At 48.3% G+C, this 11136-nt stretch overlaps 1 protein-coding gene across 1 annotated transcript; it reads right to left on the bottom strand.

Annotated features, from left to right (window-relative positions):
• Positions 1–5266: 5266 nt before the first annotated feature.
• On the bottom strand, positions 5267–10803 carry LOC121833395 (retinoblastoma-like protein 1). Its single transcript, XM_042286630.1, has one exon. It carries the CDS (start codon positions 10451–10453, stop codon positions 7250–7252), a length of 3204 nt encoding a protein of 1067 aa, XP_042142564.1. The 5' UTR covers positions 10454–10803; the 3' UTR covers positions 5267–7249.
• Positions 10804–11136: the final 333 nt, after the last annotated feature.

Below are 11136 nucleotides of genomic sequence, written 5' to 3'. Positions count from 1 at the left end.
ATGCTCGATACCCTCTTCCCTCTACAACCTGATGCTTCGCTTACCGCCTACACAACAGATGCAATCAGTCACGCCGAAGAAGCCCGACAATTAGCGAGAATTCGTACCCTTGATTCTCAAGAACGCCAGTGTACGCGCTACGATCAGACTCACAGATTCGTTACATTCTCACCCGACGACCTGGTTTTACTCTGGACTCCGCAATGACGTGTTGGACTAGCCGAAAAACTCCTCCCTCGTTACACTGGGCCTTACCGAATTCACCGCAAAGTAAGCGACGTCACCTACGTGATTGAAGCAATCCAGCCAAATTACACCGGTCGCAACAAACAACGTCAAACCGTCCACATCCTACGCCTCAAACCATTCCTTACTCAGTGACACCACGACCACCTTCAACTCAACGACGAGGCGTCGTTTTCTATCTGGGGGGGGTAGTATTACGAGGATAAAGAAGAGGTGGTCTGGGAGCGAGTTGGAGGAGAGAAGAAGAAGAGGATCGTTGGTTTTTGGCTTTGCTGGCAACGGACACTGTCACCTCTATTTTCTACCATCTCAATCACCTGTGAATAAACCCCATTTTCACCGTAACAATATGAATTTTGTCTGATTATAATGCAATTAAATGCAAAGGTGCAAGCGAGCTGGAAAAGGATGACGAAAATACTCCCTGGAGAAGAGGAACAAGAGGGACAAAGGACAAACACAAATCTCCAAACACAGCTAGGTGACTGGTGCGCGGCCGAAAAAATCCACCTGGCCTAGCTGGGTATCGAACCCGGGTCCTCGATCTCCATTACAGCTTTGAACTGCCACAAAATATTGCAGTAAAGAATGTACACTAGAGAGATATGTCGGCAGGTATGGCAGCTAGGCAACACCTTGGTAACACCTAGTAAGAGTAAGATCATGCACTATAGCCGGTGACAGGTCAAAAATGAAATGGAAGCTCCTCCCACCCCTTTCCGCTTCAGCAGAGCGAACGGTAGGGAGGAGGTCGCCTCCTCTTCAGCGTTTGCTCTAATAAAGTGGAAAGAGGTGGGAGGAGCTTCCACTTTGTTCTTGACCTGTTGCATTAACGGGGTCTGCGTCAGACAACCTAGCTCTTCCTTAAGGGTTCTTTTATTTATTGTACTGTTCTTAGACTTATTGACTCAATAAATTGTATATGTTTAAAATTTCCTGGTTTCTTGGGATTCCTACAGCAGGTTTTGGATTTTTGAGCTGGCAACACTAATGGGCCCTTCCTGTGCTCGTATCAGAAAGTCGTGAGACAATGCAGGAACTAATGGACCTTTTCCGAGAAGCGCTCTGGGCATGCGCAAGCGCGCGATGCCAAGCGGCGGAAGTCGGCACGAAAAATCAAGGAAATTCGGAAGGAGGCTGTGGATCAGCAAGTCGATTCCGTAATTGCACCATATATACAATTCTGTTGCACAAAAAAAGAAAGTGAACGTTAAGAAAAACACAACATTTGGGTGGACGCCATGGGATACTTCAACAAAATTTGAAATATACCTGTCGTGTTCAGAAATAGGTTGAATATGATCCACAATATCCATAAATGGCAATTGCACGTTTGTATTTTGAGCCTGGTGGCTGTATTTTTCGTTATAAATGGCCCACTCTGGCCAGCGCTCGAAGAACAGCCAACGAAGACCATGTGACATCCAACGCAATCGTGACGTAGTTCGTCTCGGGATGATCAAAGCTACGGCGAGGCTGATGTCGAGAGGATGGCCTAGTCGTTCCAGCCACCGAAGCGGCTGCTTTTGTATGAATTTTGAGTGACGGGTTAATCTTCTATAATCTTGTAGGGCGACAAGAGCGACTTCTGGGACACACAAAAGGGATTCTCGAAAAGAGAATAGTTCCTCCTTCCCCTCTTCTCTCGTCGTGGCCGCAGGCGAGACAGTTACTGTCACTAGCTGTCAAGGTTCCTAGACGGGCCTTATACAAACGAGGTGTTAGCAACATCCACCAGGTGCTCTTTGCTAATCGTATAACTATTTCTAAAATTCCTTTTCGTGACTTTTTTAACAAGATATTGGTGTGTTCGATGTCATTCTGCTCCTTTGAACACACATAGACCAAAAAATGAGCACCGAAATTTCGTTTTAGTATCCCTTTAATGTCGCGTTGGGCACGCGCCGCAGATCAGAGAGCGAAGAAACTGGTAGCGTAGCTCCCATTATCGATTGGTAGCGCGAATAGATCCTTCCTCGACTTTTAGTTTGTGCAGCCACCGCCTGATACTGTCGGTGTGTGGAAAAGGTTCATTGCAGCAGGGAAGGGGACAGTTTAGGCCTAAACTTTAGTAGGGAGAAGTCGGGTATAATAGTTTTCCATGACGAGAAGGAGGAACCCTTGGAGATACAGGACACATTGATAGAACACGTAGAAAAGTACAAATATCTGGGAGTATGGTTAAGTGAAGGAAGACGGTATCTAAAAGACCATGAAGATATTGTAATAAAGAAGGGGAAATGAGATTCGGCTATCTTGAAACACAGGGCACTCTGGAACTGTAATAGATATGAAGTTGTTAGGGGTGTATGGAAGGGAGTCATGGTGCCAGGACTGTCATTTGAAATACGGTATTGTGTACGAGGTCAGAAATCCAGGCAGGTTTGGAGTTACAGCAAAGGAGTGTGGGTAGGTTGGCATTGGGGGCGCATGGGAGTACACCAAATGAGGGAGTACAGGGGAATACGGGTTGAGCATCTTTCAAGAGTAGAGAAGCGATCAGTGAAGTACAATTTGAACAAAGACTAGCTGAAATCGAGGATACACGGTGGGCAGGGAATGTGTACAAGTATCTATATACAAAAAGTCTAAACACTAGGTGGACAAACCAAACACGCAAGCCGAGATCTAAATACATTCCACGAGATGGAGCCGATCAGAGCATATCAGTAGAAACTGAGTGGAAATTGTAGGAAGAGAGAATGCAGGGAAAATCAGCTTTAACAATATACAGGGCATAAAAACAAAAAATAAAGAAGGAACAGTTGTATGATAATTCATTGGCGAGTTCATTGCTGTTTAAACCTAGAACGGGGGTGCTAAGGACGAAAACATATAGGGCTAAAGTCCAGGAAATAGACACTCTATGCGACATATGCAACCGCAAAAGGGAAACTATAGAACATGTTATTTTAAGTTGCATGGGGCTTCGTCCCACCTTCTGGGGGGGGATGACTACAGATTTGGGTGGGGCACTGGGTTTTGCAGACATGGATGGACAAATGGAAAGAGAAAGAATTGCGGTAACTAAAAGGAGTCTGGAAGATTAGTGGAAACGATCTAGGGAGGGGTCAAAATACAGATAACAATGAGCAATGGGAACACTTTAAAGGGATGCTGAACTGAAATCTGGATTCCACAAAGCACGGCGGCAAAAGCGTGCAATATGATGCTACAAACATCAAAACATTCCTCATACAATGATATATCGAACGGATGACCGTATTTTTCAAAAAAAGGAGGCGCACTTGACAGATATATTCACGTCACGTTTCTCCGAGAAGAGGAGGGAACGGCCTCGCGTCTTCTCTGCCTCGCCACCTTGAGGAGGCGAAACGAAGAGAGGAGGAAACGAGATATCTTGGATGTCACGTGCCTCGTCGACCTCGTTCAATCTCGACCTTTTTTTCCAAAAATATGGCCGTCGATTCGAGATATTACCTTACGAGTAGTGTTGTAGGGATTGTAGCGTCCCGTCTACAGCTCCTGCATTGTTTTCTGAAATCCAAATTTCGGTTCATCATCCCTTTAAAGGGGCCTTGCAAGGACTTTTTTACTGGTTTTAAATTTGCACCGAACCCGAGTGCACTGAACGTAGTAACTTAATGAAACTTTTCTTTTCTTGAATTTCGCTTTATTTTAAAAGTTATACGCAAAATAATACAAAAACAAGCAAAAAATAACCTCTTTCATGACATTCTTGGTTGCTTAAGTGGCCGTGAACTAGAGGAGGGGATAGTGAGCTCAGCGAGCGCTCACGACTGCCGCACTTCGTGTTGATGGCTCGAGAGGGTGGCACTAAAGCATGTTCTGGATAAGCTGTATGAAGTGGGCAGCCAGGACGGCTCGCATCCCATTTCCTGCGCTAGTAAACACCAATTCGGCATGACACTTCATTGGCCACAAATGACAGCAAACACGGGGTAAAGATCAGTTCAAAACGGGAGCCACATCGCGCTGCCATACCGCCAAAGGGCCAATCCGCAAGCCAAAGCTGCTCGCCGAAGGCCTTCCAAACGCACGGAGCCGGTCGAATCCTCAACTGCAGCGCCGCCTCGTACATCCGGGACCTTTCTAGGCTCGCCGCTTGTCAGTGCCTGATCCCACACCTCTCTAGAAATGCGCCGCCCTTTCCACCGTTTGGTGGCAGATATGTTGACAAGTCATTTCTAGTGTCCATACTTTATAAACTGCATTTGTTTCTTTTCCTATCTAAAATTCCAAACAAAATCTACTTTTATAACTAATTGAAATTACTCAAGCCACTTATATTTTGTATTTTGACTAAAACGAAGCTTTTAGCGGCTCCGACTAGTAGAAAGGCCAGGACCTAAAATGTGCGGTGTCGCATATTGCGCGCTTTCGGCACTGCAGGTCGCCCCCGTAGGTGGAGGAGTTTTTCGTGCCGTCCGGTTAAAATATGACGCACTGATATTTAGTTACACTCTCCGTGCCCGCTGGCTTGCCCGAACCCCAAGAGACGTGGAAAACGCAAAAAAGGTGGACGCTTAAATATGATTGCAGGGCTCTTTTGAAGGGGGGGGAGCGTTGTATTAGAACAAAACTTAAACAAATTTAACAAAGAAAGAAAGATGATGAAATGTTAAACTAGGTGGCACAAGCTGCTGCCTGTCACAAAGGGCATTTCCATTACCATTCATCCATCCATCCACGTGCTGCATGACAAAAAAGAAAAAAAAACAAAAAAAAAAAAACACTGAAGGAAGAGAGGAAACCGAGATACTTTTTCTTTTACCAGAATACCCAACACTAGGGTGCCTTCATGTGCGCTTTGCTTAGGGTGGTGGCATCTCGCCATTTTGTCTCACACATTTATTTTTAGTTTTTGTTCAGAAGCGCGTGAAAGCGCGTGGCTCTGCACGCGTTTGTGGCGTTGACTGTGTTAATGCGACATTTTGTTTTCGTCGATTTCTTTGTATTTTGCCCGTGAGCGCGTGCTGTCGGCATCGGGTACTACAAAGGGTGGCATCACCCTAAACAGAAGGACATTGAGGCATTCTACCCAACACAGGTTCCTTTTATTTTGCTTAAATCAAAAGCTGCCACCCTCGATTCACCCAGACAGAGCAACACACTTCAGGTCACAGCACGCGTGGTTTCATACCAAACCACGCTAATGAACACATAGTGAAAATGTGCAATAGACAAACAAAAACAATGAGTGAACATTGCTGCAAAAATTTCAATACAGCAAAAAAAAAAAAAAATCATCAAGAAATTAACAATTTTATTTGCAGCACCAAAAACACCCGGGGCCAGTTTGGAAGACAAGGCCGCAACCAAGTTTGCGGGTGTTGTTGCAGCAGATCCAGTCTTTGCAAGTTGACCACAGTAGCCGCTGCAACTGAAGATTCTTACCACTTACACCGTTACTACCGGGGTCAAGGACACAGAGCGGTGAGGACACAGCCATCGGAATATCCAACACCATGCATCAGCGTGTGAGGCACACAATACCCAAATACCGAACTCGGCAAACTTCAAACCCAAACACCACAATCTTTTCGGAGACAAACCTAATGAGGACGATAAAATTCTTGTCGAGACAAGGACCAGAAATAAACCGTGCAAAACAATGTTGGAGGAAAATAATATGCATGCCGTCAGCCTACACCTGACTAAAAGAGCCTCAAAGTACAGACGAGCATGCAACATAACGGGTGCCTGTGAAACGCCTGGAGAACAGTTTGGACAGTAGTAATGCAAAACTATCGATAGTTTTTCGATATTCGACTATTGATAGTACTATCAATAGTTGTTTTTTACTATCAATAGTCAGATTTCTGGCGACTATCGATAGTTTTTAACCACTTGTTTGTAGTAGTATTCGCTTGCGAAGCGAACACAGTTGCCGCACCGCCCCTACCCGCTCGCCCAAACTCCCCTCTTTGTCATCACTGAAAGCTGAACCAAAGTTGAGATGGTAAGCGCTTACGCTATTTGGTGCCCCATTTGAAAAAAGAAAGCGAGAAAAACAGAAGAGGGAGCGACGCAAACTACTAGAGTCGGAAAACTATCGATAGAAAACCACCGACAGTACTATCGATAGGTTAACGATAGTCGACTATCCATAGCCGATTAACAATAATTTTCCAATAGTTCACTATTGATAGTACTATCCATAGCTTTTTGATAGTCGACTATCGAAAGTTTTTCGATAGTCGACTATCAAAAGTTTTTTTTACTATTGATAGTCAAATTCCTGGCGACTATCGATAGTTTTGCACTACTAACGGACAGGCATGTTTTCCTGACCAACGTAAAAAGAGCAACCAAAGATCCCTCAGCTACAATATTTGTGTTCTTAAGATTAACTGCCATGAAACTGCGAATGAATGAAAACGTTTAGAACCTCGGCATTTGAATGGTCTGCTTTTAGCAACTTCAATGGCGTCTTAACGGAAGTCGTACCCTTTATATTGTCCAGAAAGCTGTTAGTCAGGGCGGCTGGCTACCAAAAAGGGCAACTTCGGGCAGGCCGTGCCACCAAACCATAGGGCACAAACGTTGCATTACAGTTTAGCAGAGCGCTCAGATGTTTGAGATTGCGGCCACGAGTTGCAAAATTCTCAAATAAGATGGCACCCCTTATCAAATCAAACTTCACTGCCCGGTGGGTACAAAGACAACCCAGAGTTAGAGAGCTTCCATCAATAAAATTAGACTATGAAAACAGATTGCATTGCGGCCCATTTCTCACTCACTCCGTTTGTTTGCAGACGTGAATGAAAGAGCTCGCAGGGGACAGAGCCTGCAAACACATGTTAGATTTAGTAACTGCTGAGCACATTTTGAATGTGGAGGACGAAACGACAACAACGATGCACACAGGCAGGAAAAAAAAGTCCCGCCTCATGGAAAGAAAACTAAAAAAAAGAAAGAAGCTAAATAAAAGAGAAAAAAATGTAAGACCAGACAAGACCTTAAATAAAATGATAAAACAAACATAGAGCGGGCGAAGACGGCAGTGCGCCATTCTCCATCAGGCGTTGAGGCTGTCGCAAACGTCCTGCCTCTCCCGCATCACCGCCCGAATCTTGTCGAAGAAGCACCGCTTGGCCTCAGGAGCATCCTCGTCTGACGCGTCTTCGTGCAGGATGCGCTTGCTCGCGTTCTCGCCGCCCTGCACCATCTGGTTGATCTCGCGGAGGTCCTTGCCAGGACCCCGTTTATCGCCGTTGAAGTGGTATGTGTGGTGCTTGGGTGAGAGCCGGTAGCAACCGGCCTCGAGAGTCGACACAAAGACGTCGCGGTGGTAAGACACCTTGCGCCGCGGAGAGTAGAGCAAGGGCTTAAAACGCGGCAGCGGAGTCAGGTGCACGGACTCATCCTGTGCCACGTCTGGCGAGAACTTGGTGGCAAACGAAGTCATCCTCTTGCGGTAGACCTCGTTATAAAACTTTATGATGTCGCCGCGTTCGTCGAACTCGAACTGCGTCGCCGTGCCAGCGAGGCGTGTCGGCGTGGGAGGGAGGCTGTCTGGCGGTAGCAGTGCAAGTGTGCTTGACGACCGTGTCGGTTGTTGGGGATTGCAGTCTTCGTTCTCGATGGTCACCGGGGAGCTGGAGTTGGAGGAACTGCCACGACCGGCGTTCTTGCGCAGCAGGATGCTGCGGTAGACGTGGCTCTTTGTCTGCGGCTGCTGCCGGTAGCACTGGAGGATCTCCTGGAAGCACTTGTTGACCTTTGTCACCTTGGTGACCACGTACACGGCGCAGAGGATGAGCTGGTCCAGATGGCGGTCTTTCATGAGATCCGTGTGGTTCACGATGGAGTGCTCGAAGCACGTCCAGATCTTACGGCAGACGTCCACATCCAGGATGTTCAACCTGTCGCAGAGGTCTTGAAGACGAACTGCTGACAGGTGGTACACTTTCCGGAAGAAGAGCGCTAGCGAGCCAGACCGCACCGGCCTTCCGTCTTTGGTCGTTTCCAGGCATGAGGCGGAGGAAACAACTTCCGGTACAGAGGATTCTACAGTGGGCATGTCAGAGGGTTGGAGCGTTTCACCATTTTTCATAGAGTTCACAGGTTCCGGCACAGAGGCTTCTGTCATGGGCATAGCAACAGGTTGGGAATCCTCACCATTGCTCATGAAGCTCTTGCTTAACATTAGCTTGCTTTCACTCGATGCACTTTCTCGCACGTAGCTGAATGAGACGAGCACTGTCTTGGACGTCTTACACTTTTGGTCCATGGCACCAGCGTCAGATTCTTTCGAAGAGTTATCGGAACCAGCTCTTTCTCTGCTTGGTGCAAAGAGTGGCCTCCGTGCTATGGATACGTGCCTTTCTGCCAGAGACCCATTAGGAACAATGTCATCCTCTTTCGCCATCTGCTTTGTGCTCCTCACTGGCAGGCGAGGCAGTGCCCCATCGCCAGGTCTGGCCTCTCGAAAGCCAGCAATCTGCCGGGGAAGCAGCACCTCTTTGCAGGTTGGAACGGACTGTGCGGAGTGCTCGATGGCCTCCCAGAGAGGCGACTCCTCTTTCCATGCAAGGCACTCTAGAATCTGCTCTTCGGTTCGATTCAGATGCTTCACCACCTCCCTCCAGAGTCCCTCCTCAGCGCGAATGAGAGGCTCAATGATCTTGTAGAAGTTGTATGGCACCAAGTCAAAAATCTCAAGGATCCAGGGGAACTCCCGCTGCGAATTGTAGCAGAACATGACAATCTCGAGGCAGCATGCAAAGAGAGACTGTTGGAAGATGCCATGGCACAGGTGGGCAGACAGCTCTGCATTTGGCCTCTGCTGTTTCTTTTCGATGCCAATGATGTTTTCCAGCACCTTGTAAAACAATGTCTCACCCAGCAGCAGTCGCTTGTGTGCAAACTCTGTGTCAGCAGCCACTGTGCATTGCTCCGGTGCAGGCTGAGTGTATGCTTTGACGAAGATGCCCCCCATCTCTCGGACAGTTTCTGCGATGCTCGTTTCGAGGGTCGGTTCGAATTCTCCAAACCATGTGAGCAGCTCTTTGCTTGGAGCGTTCTTGCAGTCCGCCAGCAATGTCTGCAACTTCGTAGCGCACAATGTGGCAGTCGACACGGGACTTCGGTTGATCGCCTCCCGGTTGTACAAATTCCCCCGTCCTGTGAGGGGCGTACGAGGCTGTGACGCTTCTATCAGTTTGCCGACGGCACCTTGCCCATTGTTGTGTCTCCGTTGCATTGTGTCGAAAGAGTGCCTGGGCATGCCAATCCGTTCGTGAGCGTCGTCTGCAAAGAAGATGCGCTCGTCCAGTTCCCCTTCTTCGAGGAAGCGCTCCTCGTATGTCTTGTCCAGCTTCCTTGAGCTATTGTTAAATGCGGACGGCTCCAAACTCAACGTCAACGTTTTGATGTCTCCCTGGAGTACATTCTCAGCCATCAACTTTCCGATGGGGCGTTTGAAGTGGTGGGCCCTCAGCACAGAGGCGTCCTCATAGCTTCCGTCGTGGTTGTTGACCAGCTCTCGGATGATGCCCACGTCTTCGTTATCGCAGTCTTCCCCTGCCTTCTCCAGTTGAGAAGTGTAGAAATCCTGATTCAAGAGGTCCGTCCGTTTCGCCGACACTGCGGTGCAGTAGCCATAGTCGATGCAGCAAAGCAGCAGGTGGTAGCAGTTGACAAGGTCCGACGAGATCTGGGAAAAACGTCCCTTGATGTACACATACAGAGTCCACAGGAAGTTGAACACGTCGCTGGACGTGCACGGCGGAAGCTTGCTGGTGCGCCTCTTGTACCCCGTGGACGCCTGCTTCGGGGCATCTTGGCTGGGTTCTTTGAACACGGCGGAGAAGATGGCGGTGTACTTCTCGTAGATCTTGGCGGTGACGCAGAAGCTCTTCTCGATGGTCTCGAGGCGGCGACGCATGAGGTCGTCCAGGTTCGTCATGTCGGCCCATTTTTTCATCTTCGTGAAAAAGTCCAGAAGGCTGATGTCGCACGTCGACAAGAGTCGCGTGAGAGAGACGCAGTTTCCCGCCACGCAAGACTTGTGGCCCACAGTCCGCGTGTTGCCGTTGCGGCACTCCACGTAGAGCGCGCAGGCGATCCAGTGGAACTGCTTGCCTTCAAGCGTGTAGTTCATACTGATGCTCTCGTAGATACGGAAGGCCTCATCGCGGGTGGCCGGATTTATGTTCAAACTCACGCACACCTCCCTAAAGCGGGTTATGACATGGTCGCCGTCCTTCATTATCCCCATTATGAGATCGGTTGTCGGGCGGACGTTCGGCGTGCCGCGTTATCTCAAAAATAGTCCCTGCGAGCGCGTGCTCGGGTTACGCACCATTCCACAAACACGACGAAAAATCTGACCTCGCGGTTTTTGAACGACTACCTACGTTGCAAGTGACGAGGGCTGCATGTTCAAGTCCTTCGATTGTCGATGTCTGGCGAAACACAGCACAAATGCAGAAAGACTAGCGAGGTTTCAATAAACTTGGCCGAACGCCGTTTTCGCGCTGACGCCAGCTTGCAGTGAACCCGGCCGGCGCTTTCAAACGTTGCGTTCGCGGCAGTTGAGGAGTATGTGTTGACGTGACGTCACCAAAAATGGTAAACCCAAGGTACTCCGGCGGGTTATGTCACGTGACAACACAAATAGCGGAGTCGGTAGAACAAAGCGTACGCGGGAAGGTTTTCGAACGTTACGGTACTACTCTCAAGCAAGATTGAGTAAATTTGGAACACAACATACGGGCACAACGGGTGACGTCACCAGCTTGTCGTCATACAACTAGGGGTGTCGCGAACTTTTGTCGAACCAGATATTTTGGTCGAACTTCCGGGGTTCGACTGGGTCGAACCGGTTCGACGAACCTTCGAACTTTTAACCAGATTCGACCGGTTCGACTTTGTGGACATTGTGGCCAGACCTTTATAAAA

This window comes from Ixodes scapularis, unplaced genomic scaffold (genome assembly GCF_016920785.2).
Source record: "Ixodes scapularis isolate PalLabHiFi unplaced genomic scaffold, ASM1692078v2 PGA_scaffold8__174_contigs__length_109621045, whole genome shotgun sequence".
In the NCBI taxonomy this organism is placed as follows: Eukaryota; Metazoa; Arthropoda; class Arachnida; order Ixodida; family Ixodidae; genus Ixodes; species Ixodes scapularis.
The sequence above is the reverse complement of the archived record's forward strand: the minus strand, read 5'-3'. Positions and strand labels throughout refer to the sequence as shown.

Bases quoted from the DNA above. Each gene is read 5' to 3' on its own strand.
- LOC121833395 (XM_042286630.1), bottom strand. From the start codon at position 10,453: ATGGGGATAATGAAGGACGGCGACCATGTCATAACCCGCTTTAGGGAG.